This window comes from Coturnix japonica, chromosome 3, assembly GCF_001577835.2.
Source record: "Coturnix japonica isolate 7356 chromosome 3, Coturnix japonica 2.1, whole genome shotgun sequence".
NCBI lineage: Eukaryota > Metazoa > Chordata > Aves > Galliformes > Phasianidae > Coturnix > Coturnix japonica.
The window spans coordinates 74,287,590-74,303,669 of NC_029518.1; the positions used below are offsets into that span (position 1 = coordinate 74,287,590).

The following is a 16,080-nucleotide window of genomic DNA, read 5'->3' on the forward strand; positions in this document are numbered from 1 at the left end:
TATTAAGGACACTCCAGAAAAAGAGGAAGGCAATAGGGTAGTGCAATGTCACCAGCACAGAGAGCGGTGGGAAATTAAATCATCTTTTTAAATGAACACTGCTACTGCACCATTTTTAGCAGTCTATCTTTTTAGCAAAGCAAACAGTTAGAAAGCAAGGGAACAACAAAAAGCTGCACCAGAGGTTCAGACTGGACTTTAGAGAAAGTTTCTTTACTATGAGGGTAGTCAAACATTGAAACAGGCATCCCAGAGAGGTGGTTGCTGCTCTATGCCTGTCAGTGTTCAAGAGGAATTTGGACAATGCCCTCAGTAATATGCTTTAATTTTTGGTTAGCCCTGAAGTGGTCAGGCAGATGAATTCAGTGGTCTCTGAAGATCCCTTCCATCTGAACTACAAGTTATGCTACCTGTTATTAAGCTGACAGCAACACTAGGACCAGATGTAAATGTTACTTCTAAGTGACTTTTCAAAATGAAAAGATTACATATGCATGTGTTTATATATATATATATATACATACACACACACACACACATATATGTGTATGTTTCCAGTGGTTTGTCACAAATAATTTCAGCATTACAGAGCTTTTTCCTTGTATCACAAAGCTTGTGGCCCAAATCTACATGCCCTGCAGGACATGTCCACAGACCTCCCAGTCTTCTCCCTGCCAAACAGTCAGGCTCCATCTACATCTATACAGACATAAATACTCCTGTTTCAGCTTCTACTCCCAAAAAAGGATCGAGGTTCCAGAAAAATGACTTTATGACTTGGCATAATCAACCAGAACTCACGCCAATGTAAATCAGCACAACAGAAGTTAACAGCTAATTTAAATTCAGGTCTTAACGCTAAGTTCTACCCTAGTTAGTAGGCACTGCTGCAAACAGACCTTCTCACTTAACTTTTCCAATCTATGTCTATGCCCTCATTTCTTCTCAGTCCTATTAGAGACTGTGAGAATATAGCTGGAATCACTTCACACTGATGTCATTGCTTTCTTCTGGCGGCAGTGTTCACATATCTACATTTAGGAAATGCTTACAAAAAAAGTATTTCTTTACAGCGGTAAATGGATTTTTTTCACCTGATTGGTCTATTTAAAATAATAATAATAATAATACTTGTAACATCAGAGAAATAAAAATCCTTCCAGTTTTTCCTTCCTATCCAAAATGTACACTATTTTTGTGATTTCCAAAAAAAGAAAGAAGTATAAATACCAAGAGCTAAACTATCCAAAGAGTGATTTAATTTTTTTTCTCATGAAAGAAGGCTTACAAATCTGTGGAGTTTACATTCTGTAAATGTGATATACTTTTCATCTATTATCCTAAATTAGCACCAGAATTAGCACTTCCTCGTTATGCTAGCAGCCTGAAATACACCATGTGTGCCACTGCTGTTCAACTATGGCTAAATTTCAGCCAGGTGTTAGTTGGAGGTACAGTACAGTGACACATATTAGATTGCTAGTGGACATCAGGCTACCATCCAAAGCCCAGTGAAGACAAGAAACTTGCAGTAAAGGGAAGTAAAGGAGTACATACTTGCTCCACAAAGCATGCAGCTTGCCAGCACCACAGCCAGTCATTTCCCCCCACTGCCCATTTGTACTGCTACCTTTCAGTCTTTTTTGCAATTCTGGAGGCAGAAAGCACTAAAAAATTACAAATGGAACAAGGCAGAACAGCAGTTTTGCCTACAGATAAAAGCAGAAAAGGATAGAAGGAACAATGTGAAAGAGACCAGAATTCCTTATCTGAGGTTCATCACAAGATGGAGCACTGCAGCTCTGGAGAACAGAAGAAAGCAACATGCACAGATGTGTCTGCAATTAAAGCGCATCACCTCTCCACTTCTCCTGCTTATCAGTTCAGCCCTGCACCCACTCCTGAGGGCACCACCATGTACCCATCTCACAGACAGACAGACCACTACTGGCGTTGGGCATCTCTGCCCTTGTGCTACTGTACCCACCAGCCCCTTCCACAAGCCAACACTTGTGGTGGGTTTTCTGCTCTCCCCACAGCATTTTTAACTAACTTTTCAAGGCCAGACAAATGGGCATTTCTCATTTCATTTTAGAGCTGGGACCTCATTCAGATATTTAATTATCTGCTCAGTTTTCTAAAGTACAACAACCAATTTTATGGATCACATTATTACCACTTTCAGCCAAGTGGTCAGAGAGAGGCCAGTAGCAAGAACACAGTACACAAAACCCTGTGTGGTTTATCTGAAACACTGCATGCTGGGTAGGAAAAGGGAACGGCTTCATATTTTTAAGACTAAATCATCCCTTTAGCCAAAGAACTTCTAACACCACCCAGCAGCTACCAGACCAGAGACTGAAACTCAAACATGGGCTCTTTCCAAATTTTTCTTGAGACCATCCATAGGTTTTTTGTCATGCGTGATCCACATCTGAGCTTATTGCTGCCTACTACAGCCAAACAATATTATTCTCAGCAATTATAACTCTACAGTTGTTAAGAAGACTAGTCTGGAATATTACAAAGCAGTTTTTCTTGATGTCAGATCCAGTCTTCAAAATCACACAGACAATTCAAAAGAATCTCAGACTTAAGCCTCTTCACAACAAAATGGGAAATTAATTTAATTAACTGACTTTTCCCTTGGTGACTGCACGCACATGCAAACTCATGAGCATGCCCTGCTTTCTAGGCATTGCTGGCCATCATTACTTCACAGAAATTGCAATGGATCATCAACACAAAGCCGCTATTACTGCAAGTTAGAGCAGCTGCAGTTTTTATTCTGATTTAAAACCCAGGGAAATTATACCAGGACAAAATGTGGCTAAGCCTGTCTACACTAGATGCTTGGTGGTATTACTACCACCCCCATGCCATTAATTGCTGCAGCTGGAGTAAAGTTTCAAAGTCACTCCTTCACTGAAAATAAAATGCTCGAGTGCTATTTAAGTTCTCTAAGAGGCAATGAATGAAGAGGGTTTGTTTTTACAATGGTTTTCTTCCATTTTCTGGAAGGCACTCAGAGTCTGCAATGACAAATCCACATAATTTTTCTGAGACCACAAAATTGTTTAGATATATAAAAATAATACCAGAGCCTTCCCTCATCTGTAAGTAAGGGCAATACAATTCCATAACCACTCAAAATAAACTACTGGGCCGCACAACTGCACCTCCAGGGAACTGGAAAAGTGGGAGATAAGGTATCAGTCATTCTGACAGTTTCTTCTATGCAGATACTTACTGGGACAGCAATGAATCCAGATGGACCAGCAGTATCACTTGCCACATGCTATTCAACCTCTGTACACAGGTTCTCATTTGTGCATTCACAAACAATTATCCAAGGACAGCAGGGCACTGTGCCAGTACAGATAAAGAGTCGTTAAAAGAGAAGCCACCTGTGTATGACTGGATACTCAGAATTTCCTAGCTGTTTCCTACCTCTGCAGGTACTTCTCTACTCCTCAGCACTTGGATTTCTAATTAGGACATCATTCCAGACCCATTTTGAGACCCACCCTCATCTCCCACCCCCTTCTCTTTAAAAGCTAACTCTAATCTTTCTGAGGGTTAGTAATCAGGTTTATAGGACACTTGTCCTGACAATTCACTCCAATTCCTCTGATGTCTCCTCACGTGTTTTCCAGAATGTGAAATAGTCTCCAAAGGTCTATTTAGTCCATGGTCCTGTCTTCAGCAATGGCCAAGGACAGACATCTGAGCAATGCAAAGCACAAGCACAGAACGACCCTTCCACGGTTACTCTGCCAGCCTGTGTAATGTGAGGCTTAGAGCTCAAAAAGCCAACATGTCTTCATGCAAGCAGAGCCTTTGATAGACTTCTTAATCTTGCAGTTTTTCAACCTTCCAGCCCCCCTCTCCTCATTAACGCTTTCAAAAATCCACTAGAAGTTTTTACATTTCCACCCATTCTTTAAATATTCTGCAGATAATTTTATCCAGCCTAAATTCCTACTTTACCAAGTACTCTTCCACCTGTCCCCCTCTCGTTGCCTTACTTCCTTTGGCACTGCAGCTAGTTGTGTTACAGACTGTATAATAGATGATCTTCTTTGTAAAGACTGAGCACTCACTCACTTCTGCATCACAGAAAAAGTCCCTTCTAGCAAGCCATACCCTTTGGTAGTCTTCCTGCTACTAATACAGTATTTAAAATCCTACCCTGTACATTCTTTCCTATTCATGGTTTGGCCTTTCCAATTTTGTCCCTTCATAACCATGCTACTCTTTTATGTTCAACCTTTGTAATCTGATCTCATTTTCCACTTCCACACCCTTATTTTCTTTTTCTTTCTTTTCTTTTTTTTTTTTTTTTTTAAATCAGTAGTAAGACTGTATTTAGTTACTCTACTTCTTACTCATCTGCTATTTTAGGGTAATGTGCACTTACAGCTTTAATCACTCAAGATTTCTCCCTTTGATTCCCTCCTTATTTCTGGTAACACCTCTCTCCCCAGTTTCCACTATTCACTGGCATTTCTTTTTTCTTTCTAAAATTCACAGTCTTTACTTCATTTTTCCCCCTCTCTCCTCCCTTTCCTAAAAGATGCAAAGATCCTTCTGTTCACACAAGCAGCGGGCAATCCCATGCAGACAAGTTGCCATTCACTCCTCTGTAAGATACAACTCCCTGCAACCAATCCTGCAATGAACAATTTATGGAATCAAAATTACCAAGGTTAGTAAAGACCTTCAAGATCACCTAGTCCAACAGTCCACCTACCACTAATATTTCCTCTCTAAACTATGTCCCTTCAAACCACATCTGAATTTCTTGAATACCTGCAAGGACAGTGTCTTAACCGCCTCCTTGGGCGGCCCATTCCAGCACCTGGTAACTCTTTTGGAGAAGAAATTTTTCCTAATATCCAACCTGAACCTCCCCTGGTGAAACTTGAAGCCATTCCCTCATCCTGTTGCTAGTTACATGGGAGAAGAGGCCAAACTTCATCTCGTCACAACCTCCCTTCAGGTAGGTGTAGAGAGCAATAAGTTCTCCCTTGAGACTTCTCTCATCCAGACTAAATAATCCCAGTTCCCTCAGCTGGTCCCCATCACACTTATGCTCCAGACCACTCATCAGCTTTGTTGCTCTTCTCTGGACACACGGCATGACCTTGATCTCTTTCTTGTAGTGAGGTGCCCAAAACAGAGTGCAGTACTCGAGGTGCAGTTTCACCAGAGCTGACTGCAGGGGGGATTATAACCTCTCTATTCCTGCTGGCTGCAGTATTTCTGATACAAACCAGGATGCCATTGGTCTGTTGGCCACCTGGGCACACTGCTGGCTCATGCTCAGATGAATGTCAACCAACACACACACAGGTTTATTTGCTCCACACAGTCTTCCAGGTACTCTGCCCCAGGCCTGCAGCCTTGCATGAGGCTGCTGTGATCAAAGTGCAGGACCCAGCACTTGGTTTTGTTGAACTTCATCCCACTGAACACAGACCAGTGACCCAGCCTGTCCAGATCTCTCCATAGGGCCTTTCTATCCTCAGGGAGATGATCGCTTCCTCCCAACTTGGTGTCATCTGCAAATTTACTGAGGGTGCATTCAATCCCCTTGTCCAGGTGATCAATACAGATACTAAACAGTGCAGGCCCCTATACCAATCCCTAAGGAACACCACTCATGGCCAGTTGCCAGCTGGATTTAACTCCATTCAACCACCACTGTCTGGGCCCATCCTCCAGTCAGTTCCTCACCCAGCACAGAGTGCACCAATGCATGCCATGGGCTGCCAGCTTCTCCAGGAGAACACTATAGGAGACAGTGACAAAGTCTTTGTTGAAATCTAGGTAGACTACGTTAACTGCCTTTCCCTCATTCACATGGTGGGTCATTCAATCATAGAAGGAGATCAGGTTGATCAAGCAGGACTTGCCTTTATTCCACCCTTTCTCTGTTTCAAGCTCCTGTGAAGCAGCCTGCCATGCTCATTTTGCCTCACACTACTCAGCTAGACAGCATTGAAGAATGTGGAGACTAGAATGGCCTTAAGCAAGCACTTTAAGCCAAAGAAGGATTTTCTCCCTTGAGCCCCAAATACCATACAGTCAATCAAATAAAGCTCAAGTATTGGATGGGAATGATGTTTTGATTACTCAGCAGTTTACTTGATGGGACTGTTATAAATAAACTAGAATGAATCACAGAATCATTACAGTTGGAAATGTCCTCTAAGGTCATCAAGTCCAAAAACCAGCTCATCACCATCATGCCTAACTCATGTCCCTCAGTGTCTCATCTCCACATTTCTTGAACACCTCCAGGGACAGTGACTCCACCTCCCTGGACTGCCTGTTTCAACAGATCACCACTCTCCCTTAGAAGGAATGTCAAATGGGTTCAACAACAGCCACATGAACTTGTGGTTTTTCCTTAGATGTGCTCCAACAATAGAGAAGTCTGAATGGGAGTGCCCTCTTCTCAGCTAGCTAGCTCCTTTATCTCTGGATTCAGCCCCATCATCTCCTTCCACCAAACCTTCTCTTTCTCTGATTTTATATCAGTTATCTGCATGTGCTGAATATTGACAACTTATGTGTAATTGCTCTTCATGAAGAACAATTACATATACATTTGGATGTGGGGGTTACACATGTGAAAACATGGTGCTCCTGCTCCATTGCTGTTTCAATGTTTAGGCTATCACACATAACTAGGGAGGAAGGAGCTGTCCCAGAAAACTGCTAGCAAAGTGATTTACACTCCAGCCTCAGATATTCAGGATATATATTGCAGTCATGGAGGAAACAGTCATAAATATTCAGAAATAGGGCACAGAGACGAGTTAACAAAAGGGACCAAGGCCATTCATTCTCATTTATCTGTTACTTTACAACTTATACTCCCTCGTGTTCTTTGGTTTCTCATACTAACGTGGTCTGAACCATATTATTAAGTATGCAAAATGTGCCTCCTGGTAAAAGCAGATTTTCCATTGTCTATATGGATGACTGCTGCAAGTCTATACCTGACAGACATTCTCACAAAGTCTGTAATGTTTCGTAAACCCTGGCTGAGTATTTACCACGCTCTAATTCAGAGTTCCCTCTGCCAACAAGTAAGTTAACTGCACACTAGAAGAAAAGCAGAAAGCAGTGCAAATTAATTAACATTTACAAGCAAATGACAAAGAACCTGAAATATTTTAAACCAGAGTCTTCAGTTCTCAAAAGTACTTCTCATTCACAGTGCCTTAAATACATTGCATTGTGCCATAATTATCAGCTTAAACCAAATCTTACTATTGAGAATTAAAATTGTACGTGAAGTCACGTAAATGATACCACTCCATTATACATGAAAGCCTTTCTTTAATTAGTTTTCTTAATGTCTACGCTTTTTATATTTTCCAAATTATTCCTGCACAAATAAAAGAAAAACCAGACTGTTCAGAAGCTCTCTTAATTAAGGTGTAACTAACACTGCAGTGCCTAAGTAGCAAACTTGGCAGGACAACCACACTTGCCAATTCAAAGTATATCTTTATTGATCAGTCAGAGGATTACTATGCAGGGAGTGAACCACCCTTCTCTGTAATCACTGAAAATCAAGCCATTCATGCATAAAATTTAACTTGCTTTCTGTTATTCTCATCATTTTTATTTGTTGACCCAGAAAACCCAACAGCTCAGACTGCATGTAAGCCATTGTTTTCTTCTACAGTCATTTTCAATCAGTGGGGATCTTTCTGATATTGCAGCTCCATAGAAAACGTGTCAAGGCTCGGTATGGTACGCAGAATCAGCTTAAATGACTGCTTTTGTGTTCTCCTTGAGCCTCCTGCAGATGATGGAAACATATTCTCTCCTAGTGACACACTGACAATTTTTGTTGCATTTGCTCATACAAAGTTAATCTGTAGCAGCAACACGCAGCTTGCAGACATTCAGCCCGTTTGTTTTCATTACAATTAAGCTGAGTAACTTCTGTACCAAAACACTGACCTTCAAAGAGTCTCCCTTGCTACAATACATCTGGATTCTGCCACGTCTAGCCAAGCTCAAAACATCAGCAGTTGTTTAAACTGATGTGTGCACACACTCTCAGTCCAACGCTTAAACTTGCCATTTGTTAATGACATAATTCATGATTGAGTAATATTGTGAATATATTATAACTGCTAATTTCCATTCCCGTTGTTACATGAAAAGCAGGCAAGAGATGGGAACCAAGATCCACTCCTACAGTCTTTCTCTAGTTGTCAGTTTTCCAAAAATCACTCAGAAATCAAAACTCCACTTCCTGTAATAACATTAAACCAGTCAATGTTCAATCAACCATTAGAGGGCAAGTGCTCTATTTCTTACATAAAAAACTGGAGTTATGTTATATGAAGAGAGAATAGCTGTGCCTCTAATCCAATAAGATCCTTTCATGGAGCTGACTCAAAAAATCTACAGACAAGCACATGTTACCATGCTGAGCTGCTGCTAGAGGACTAGAGCACATCCTTAACTTCTAGCAATTGCAGATGCATTTTGTCAGGTGGGGACACAAAAGGTCTTGCCTTCGTGTAATCAGCTGAGCTCTGTCTGCGAGATTAAACTAACAAAAAGGTGTCCACAGCCTGTCCTCCAGCCTCAGCCTCTAATGGCAGCTCTGCACCAGCTCAGTTCTACCACCACAGATGTCTGCACACCAAATCAAAGAACTTGTCTGCCTAAATTCAGCAAAATAAAATTGATTCTTTCATATCAGTTTTTCAAGCCAATAACTTCCCCCACTCTTGCTGACACCAGACAAGAAAAACTACAGAGCACAACACTGCCAGCTTAGGCAACATGAATGTTGTGCCCTGCCCAAGGGAATCAGTCCCAGCTTTTGGGTATCCAGCACAGTCAACAACTGCAGGTACACCCTGCCTCCCTTCTACTTATTTAGCACAGACACGGGGGAGTAACACCAAACTCATGCACTGCAGGAACAGTAGCACCACTGTGTAACCTAATGGGTGCAAGTGACAGATAAAGCAGTATTTTCTGGCCGCTAATATATGCAACGGTGATGTCATTTAAAGAAGATTTTGTGTGTCTGGAGATGCTTGGATTTTTTTTTTCTCCAGCTGCAGCAGCTGGCCTAATAAAACCTCCACAGGCTTTGATTCAGCTAAATTCACAGACCAGCACAGCTACAGCACCATTACTCCTTTACTCACTCCTCCTTTATGTCAAGCCTAATAGGCTTGGAAGGTGCTTTTCACCAAACAACAGCTAAGTATAGGATACAGTACATTACAATGAATTAAGCACCATAAGCATGACTGCCAGCCTGTTTTACTTCCATGCAGACATTAGGAGCTAGCAAATTGGTCTGCCTAAATTAATAGCCTCAGGCATACGTCACAGCTATTGGCATTAGATTTCAGGACTATCAGATTAGTTGAATAAATTTGATTAAAATTGGGAATTAACACTTTTTTTCTTTTACTTTTCTTTAATTTATTTATTTATTTAGGGACAGCACAATGGGAACATTGTTTCAGCTGCATACTTTTATACTGGATGCTGGATGACATACCTGACAACACCATAAAGTTAGAATGGATGAACAACACCCAATCCAAAGTAAGACCTGAGAGTGTGTAATTCCACAAACTGTTTGTTTTTATAGAAACGTTGAAGTGGCAAAAAGTGTTTTGATAAAATACACATTTCTGCATCACATGGGCATGACATTTTTGATCCAATCATAAGAACTCTGTCACACTCCCAGCCTAACTTCTACACGGACTGTGAAGAAAAGCAGTATCTCTTTGAAATGAAGGTATTACATTTACAATTAAGTCATCCATATTAATGATAGTTATTAATCATAGGAGAAAGTTCAATACAGCAGGGTGGATTTTTCTAGGACCTCATGCTGCTCTGTGACTCTACTTTAGACAAACAAAGAGCCAGAGTTAGTATGAAGTGATATAAATAACACTCAAAGAACACTCTGAAAGCTGGCTGATCTTCCTTCCTATGAGGGCAGTTCTCAGGGAGCACATTCTTATGTTCCTACTCACAGCTGGCATTTATCGGGAGCACTGACCAATATGTCAATTCTCAACTACTTGTACATGTACAATGTCCCAGTGTCCCCACCACTCCTTGGAAGCACAAATTAAACCAGGTTGCTTCAGAGTTGACTTAGTCAATCCCCAAACTGTCCCATCATTCAGTTTTTGACTCTTAAGAACTTCTCTTTCCACAAACACACTCAGCTCCTGTGTGGCAGCACTTGGGGAGGATCAGGTTGGACATCAGGAAAAGGTTCTTTACCAAAGGGCAGTAGACATGGCCCAGAGCTGCTGGAGTTCCAGGGACATTTGGACAACATTCTCAGACATAAGAGTTGAATTTTGGGTGGTCCTGTGTGAAGCCAGTGGTTGGACCCAGTGATTCCTGTGGATCCATTCCAAATCAGGATATTCTCTGATTCTATGATGAAGATTTTCACTTTCTTAGAAGTCAAGCTCTCCCTTTCTCAGACTATCTGCAGCTGCCAGGCATTTATCAACCCACTTGCTATCCTCACACCTCTACAGTAAGCCTATCAACAAGGATCTCTTCTTCGGTGACCCCATGACAATGACCTGAGCACTTCCAGGCATCTTGAAGATGCCACATCATATAACGCCTCACTGTCATCTGATTGCTTTCTGAGTTTAGAGTGAGTAAAAAAATCACTCATTACCCAGCCTGGTTGCAAACGGAGCCACCACACAAGAATACCTTCCCATAGCAGTCCCCAGTTAGTAACACCAGGATTGCATTTCAGTACTCTTCAGCAGCTGGGGCACTGTCAAAGAAAGAGAATACCGTGGGAGAAGGCAGGTGTAAGGCCCCTACCTCTCTCGAAGACCATCTCCCTGCTGAGCACAGTCTGGTTATCCCTGAGCAGAGCTCCACGCACTGTAACCTGCGGGGGGCTACCGGGCAGTAGGGCCACCCCGACGGTGACGTTTGCTCCGGGCCTGATGTTCCAGGGGGCCGTCACCAGGAACGTAGGTCTACAAAAGACAGAGCAGGAGAGATGCGTTAGCCCAGAAATCGGCACGCGTCCAGCCGGCGGGGCGCGCTCCGAGCTCTCGCAGACCTCGGGATGGGGGCGATGCTCCCCGGGCAGCCCCGCCGCCCACCCCAGCCCCACGTACCCAGCCGCGGCGGAGCCACACGCGAGGAAGAGGAGCAGAAGGCGAACAGCAGCGCGGCTCCGCTCCATGGCTCTCTGCGCTCTACGAGTCCGCTGCGCTGCGCTACGCCGGGCCGTCCCGGGCGGGGAGGGGAAGGAGAGGCCCCGCCGTGAGTCACGCCGCGACGGCTGCCGCCCGAGCGCCCCGCGGGGCGTTCCCGAGGCCGGCCCGGGGGAAAGCGGGCGGGGGGGGCAGGCTTGCGGCTGAGGGCAGCCCGCAGAGCCGCCGCTATGTACCGAGCTGAGGTCTGAGAACGGCGGCGATGGTGCAGAGGCTGCGATCCCAGCAGCTCCCGACAGCGAAGAGATTGGCAACGCCGCTCTGGATGGGTTGGCGTTAGTGCCCGGTGTCTGCAAAATAAGGTCATGAAGGCGCTCGGGCTTGTGGACCCACCCCCACTCTTTTTGGAGCCTTGGCAGCCTTCGTGCTGCTTGTAGCTGTGTGGGCTAGACACAGCTAGCGATGCTACGATTCATCCGAACGCTTCCATCCCTGCACAACGTATCGTGAAGTTCCTGAAGTCAAAAGCGCCAAGCTGGTGTGCCCTGCACTGAGTTGTGCACACACAAGCACAGCTGGAGCCCAGAAGGTTAACCCCCCTCGCTGCTCTGTTCTTATGAAAAACAGATACAAAACAGCACATGTACACAAACATCACAGGCACTAACAGGATCCCAGACAGTTGCATCAGCTCTTACATCTTTTGAATGTAATTTTGTACACCTTCATCCCCCTGGTGATTCCAAAACATGTCTCTGCAGTGGCAGGAGCAGGGGAGCTTGGTGCCAGAACGACTGGTACTAAGAAGGTCGCTCCTGGCAGCTCCTTACTTGCAGAGGTACATGTGCCATGGCAAAGGCTTGCTGCTGGCAGAAATCACACGGGGATTGAGATGAGTGTGATTGGAGATGGTAGGATGACAGGCTACCAAGAGTGCTGCAGCCTGAGCACCCTGAGCTTGGTGCTCAGGCCTTCGGTAGCTCAAGTTTCTAGAGACACTGTTGCTGAGGCCAGCATTGCTCAACCATGCCTGTCAGCACCAGTTAGCTCTCTCAGCCTCCAAAAGAGAGCAGCTACCTGCAACCCTCCTGCTGGGTACAGCCCTTGGACCACACTGACCCTCACACTGCACCAGAAAATCCAAAGGAGAGCACACTCTGGCCAGGGCATAACCATGCCAAGGACAGCTCGAGGGCAGAGACAATGAACTTGCAGTCCCAAGAACATTCGCTGGCACCGTTTGATTCATTAGTATGGATGTATCCTGAAAGCCCGTTAGCGAAAGTGCTTGCAAATGTCACAGATTCTGCCCAATTCACAACAGTGTTTGTGGACCTGTATCTTTCTTTTTCCTTTTCTCCCACGGGAGAAGTATATTTAAAATATACTTCTGTGTACGTATTGATCTCCTACAGAATTACCAACACAGAAATCCTGCAGCAGAAAGAGATTAATATCACAACTTAGTAATTAATATTACAATTTCATCTGGCCTGAGCAGAATTAACACTGATAAGAAACAGATAAACAGAAATGAAGTGTTTGATCCCATCCCACAGCAACATTCAAGCTTCGTTTCTTAAAGATATTGCACTGCGTTAATCTGCTCAATAGCATTTTTGGCTGTGTAATCTCGTTATGCAGTTACATGTCATTAATTAGTTTGATCTAGCTCAGACAGTTAACTCAAATGAAAACAAGCAGCACTTCAGCATGTGCTAAATTGCTCAAATGTAAACAGAGGAACGCCTAAGTCTGAAAAGCTTTTATGTACCCACCAGCTTCTGGAGTACAAAATAACCTCAGCTGGAAAAAAAAAGTCCATCCAGAACAGGCGATGACCTTAATCTTATGAAACTGCTAGGATATCTGTCTTCAGCTGAACAGAATACCTTAGCCCAGGCACACATCATTTTCAATGCCATAGAAGCAGCCATTTGGCAATGTCTCAGGGCTAAGTAAGTTTTAAATGCCTGGCTCTGACAAACACCTGAGAGACCAATTTGTGCACACAACTGGAAGCAGAGGACTGCACAGCGACTTATTGAGATCACCGTGTGAGGGAAATTTGTTTTGGACCAGACGCCTGCATATTAGGAATAATTCTGAAAGCATATAACTCTAGAATGAAAGAATTTAACAATCTTTGACTGCTCTAAGCCAGTGAAGTGGATACTCTGGAGACACAATTTGGGTGGTGAAACAGGTAGTCATTGTGCTCAGCATGCCCAACAGGAAAGCCAGCTGAAAAATCCCCCTCTGTTCATTGTCACCTCCTGGAGTTAAGCAAGCGTTACCAGACTCAAGTTTTACACTGATCTCTGATGTGTTACCACAAGGGAAATTTCAATTTTAACACCTTCCTTGTTTGCCAGTAATCTGATTTTGCTAATCTTCCACATTCTCTGACAGAGCTTGTAAGGCTGCAAAACCCATCTATTGCTCTGGCTACATTCTGAGGCAGCAAACAATTACACTGCAGTCTGTTCTTGTGCTATCTAGTTTAAATCTAACCTGTATATAGGCATCAGTATGAGCTGAAATTACACCTTTGAATTGTAGCCTGGGAATTCTCCAAATAAAAACATGTTGAAGTACAGAAAACCAGAATGATTCCCGAATGGGACTGGAAAGCAATTTCTGCCTTAATAAATCAAGAAGGATCTGGCACCTACCAAATACTACTAACTGTGTGAAGAAAGGCTGAAATTAAACAAGTGCACAATGAAGCCTGCTTTTCTCTATTATCACAATAAGAATACAGTACTTTTTGTAAATGCAAAAACCTAAGCATTACCGTACTTATAATACTGGTGAGAATCTCTACAAAAATACATCAGCAAGGACTTGAACGGTCGGTGCCCTGTCCTGCTTTTAGCATCAGGCAGTGAATTTGGCTGGTCAGAATGGATTCAGCTGGATTCAGCAGGCACTCAACCAGATTTTGGTGCAAACAAAGCATTTTTCCACGAAATGAGGCAAATTCAAGGAAACCTGAAGAGTTATGTTATATGGAAATTTGAACTAGAAGATCACCATTGTCTCTTCCAGCACAATATCTTTTCATAAGCTTAGCCAGTTGTCTTATGCATCACTGGTCTCAAGTCCTGCAACAAAGCTCATTTAGTTGATGGAAAAAATCTTTTAATTACTCTCAATAGGCTTTGGATGAGATCCTGAAAGAAACTGTGATTCAGCAACTCCTGGAACTAGGAAGGAAGCAAGAGTCTGTTTCATCGCTCACAGCAAGTGAACAAGAATTATAGTGAATATTAAGAAGAGGGACGTGGAAAATCATGCCATGCTATTAGGAGTGTACATTCTTTGCTTCTATGTGAGCCTGAAGAATCTGCATTCTCAGGAAAGTACTGACAGGAACACAGGATAGAAAACTCTTGCAGAAGTGCACAGGAATAACACTTCTGATGCAGACACTGATGATTGAATGTGTCAAAGTGTTTTATGCTATGCTGAAGCAGGGTGTGCCACACATTGAAACTTGCCCAGAGCTACAGGGTGGAGTGTCATGAAAAACTGGTCTGCACTGCAATTAAGATACTCTTCCTGGTACCTGAAGACAGTTCTCTTGACAAACACTGTCATTTGCAAAGTCGCTTCCAACTCGAACTGTTACTCCACAGGAACGATTCCCCTGGTCCAATACGGGTTCAATTGTCTTCATTTTATTGGATTTGCTGAATAGACAATGGAGAGAAACAAGTGCTTTTCATACCAGATTTACATGGTACATTACAATACTCACATCCGAAGGAGAAGACATTTACAAGTGGCCTTTTAAATTAGTCAGGTGAAATCCATTGTACAAGTACCACTTTCTATTAAATGACTAAAAAGGATGTCAAGACAAGTAGATACATATATCACTAACCCAGAACATATAAGATAACCGTAAGTGCAATCAATGAGAATTCAAAAAAACAAACCTAAAAAGACACATTTATTTGTACAAGTTTTGGCTCAGGGTCTGTCTGATGATACCAGGTTTTGGTTGTGTTTGTTCAAGGCTGGCATGAGAACAAGCAAACAGTGATGATGTTCAAACAGAAGAAAAGCTTCTTTATAATTAATACAGCATAAAAAGAGCCTATTATCCTGGAATTACGTGTTTATACTTCCATAACATTTGTGTTAATAAAGTACTTGTATATACACCTTAATCGTATCCACCAAAAACATGATCAAAGCTGAAAATATTATATTGTTGCATTATATTAAATGCGTTCTTTGAAATGCCCCCAAATCCTTAAGTGCTGTCTTTTATGAAATGCATCAAATGTATAAAGGTATGAGGACTAAAAGTTCGTAAGGTTTTGAGAGATTTACTTCTAGGAATAAGATTCAAAGGAATGGAGAATGAAGGAAGAAATAATAAAATTATACTGTGGGAAATGTGGAGGTCTGATGAGAAAATCTACAGTAAGTATTTACTGTCTATTGCAAAACTTGTCACTAAAGCAAAGTAGATGCTGAAAAATAAAAGCTTAATCTTTCATCCAACATTTCATTCAAAGTTAAGCTTCTCCAAGCCAAATTGTTGAGTACCAAAATACCAAAAGGAATTTGCTACACAGTAGCTGTTGACAATGAACATTTTTAAATCTCCAGGAAAGAACAGCTTCTAATAGGGTACATTAAACATTATCTGAATGACTTGAGAAGAATTTCAATAAACCTTGAAAAACAGAGATTGTTCCAGGTGTTCAGGAAAATAAAACAATACTGTAACAGTACTCATAAAAGTTTGATTTCAACAAAATCCAAATCATCGAAAATAATCATTAAGTTTTAATAATGAACTATTTGGAGACACATATCCCCTTAGAACAAAAATGCTGAGAAT

The 16,080-nt window shown here is 42.4% G+C and overlaps 1 protein-coding gene across 1 annotated transcript in view; it reads right to left on the reverse strand.

The window, feature by feature from the left end:
* The window catches only part of CD109 (CD109 molecule), a 72,234-nt gene extending 60,851 nt beyond the window's left edge, over positions 1 to 11,383 (reverse strand). Inside the window, exons 1-2 of the mRNA XM_015859075.2 lie at positions 11,181 to 11,383; positions 10,876 to 11,036 (exon numbers count right to left, since the gene is read on the reverse strand). Coding sequence (XP_015714561.1) covers positions 10,876 to 11,036; positions 11,181 to 11,248 — 229 coding nt within the window. The 5' untranslated portion in view covers positions 11,249 to 11,383. The remainder of the gene's footprint in view (positions 1 to 10,875; positions 11,037 to 11,180) is intronic.
* Between the last annotated feature and the right edge of the window lie 4,697 nt (positions 11,384 to 16,080).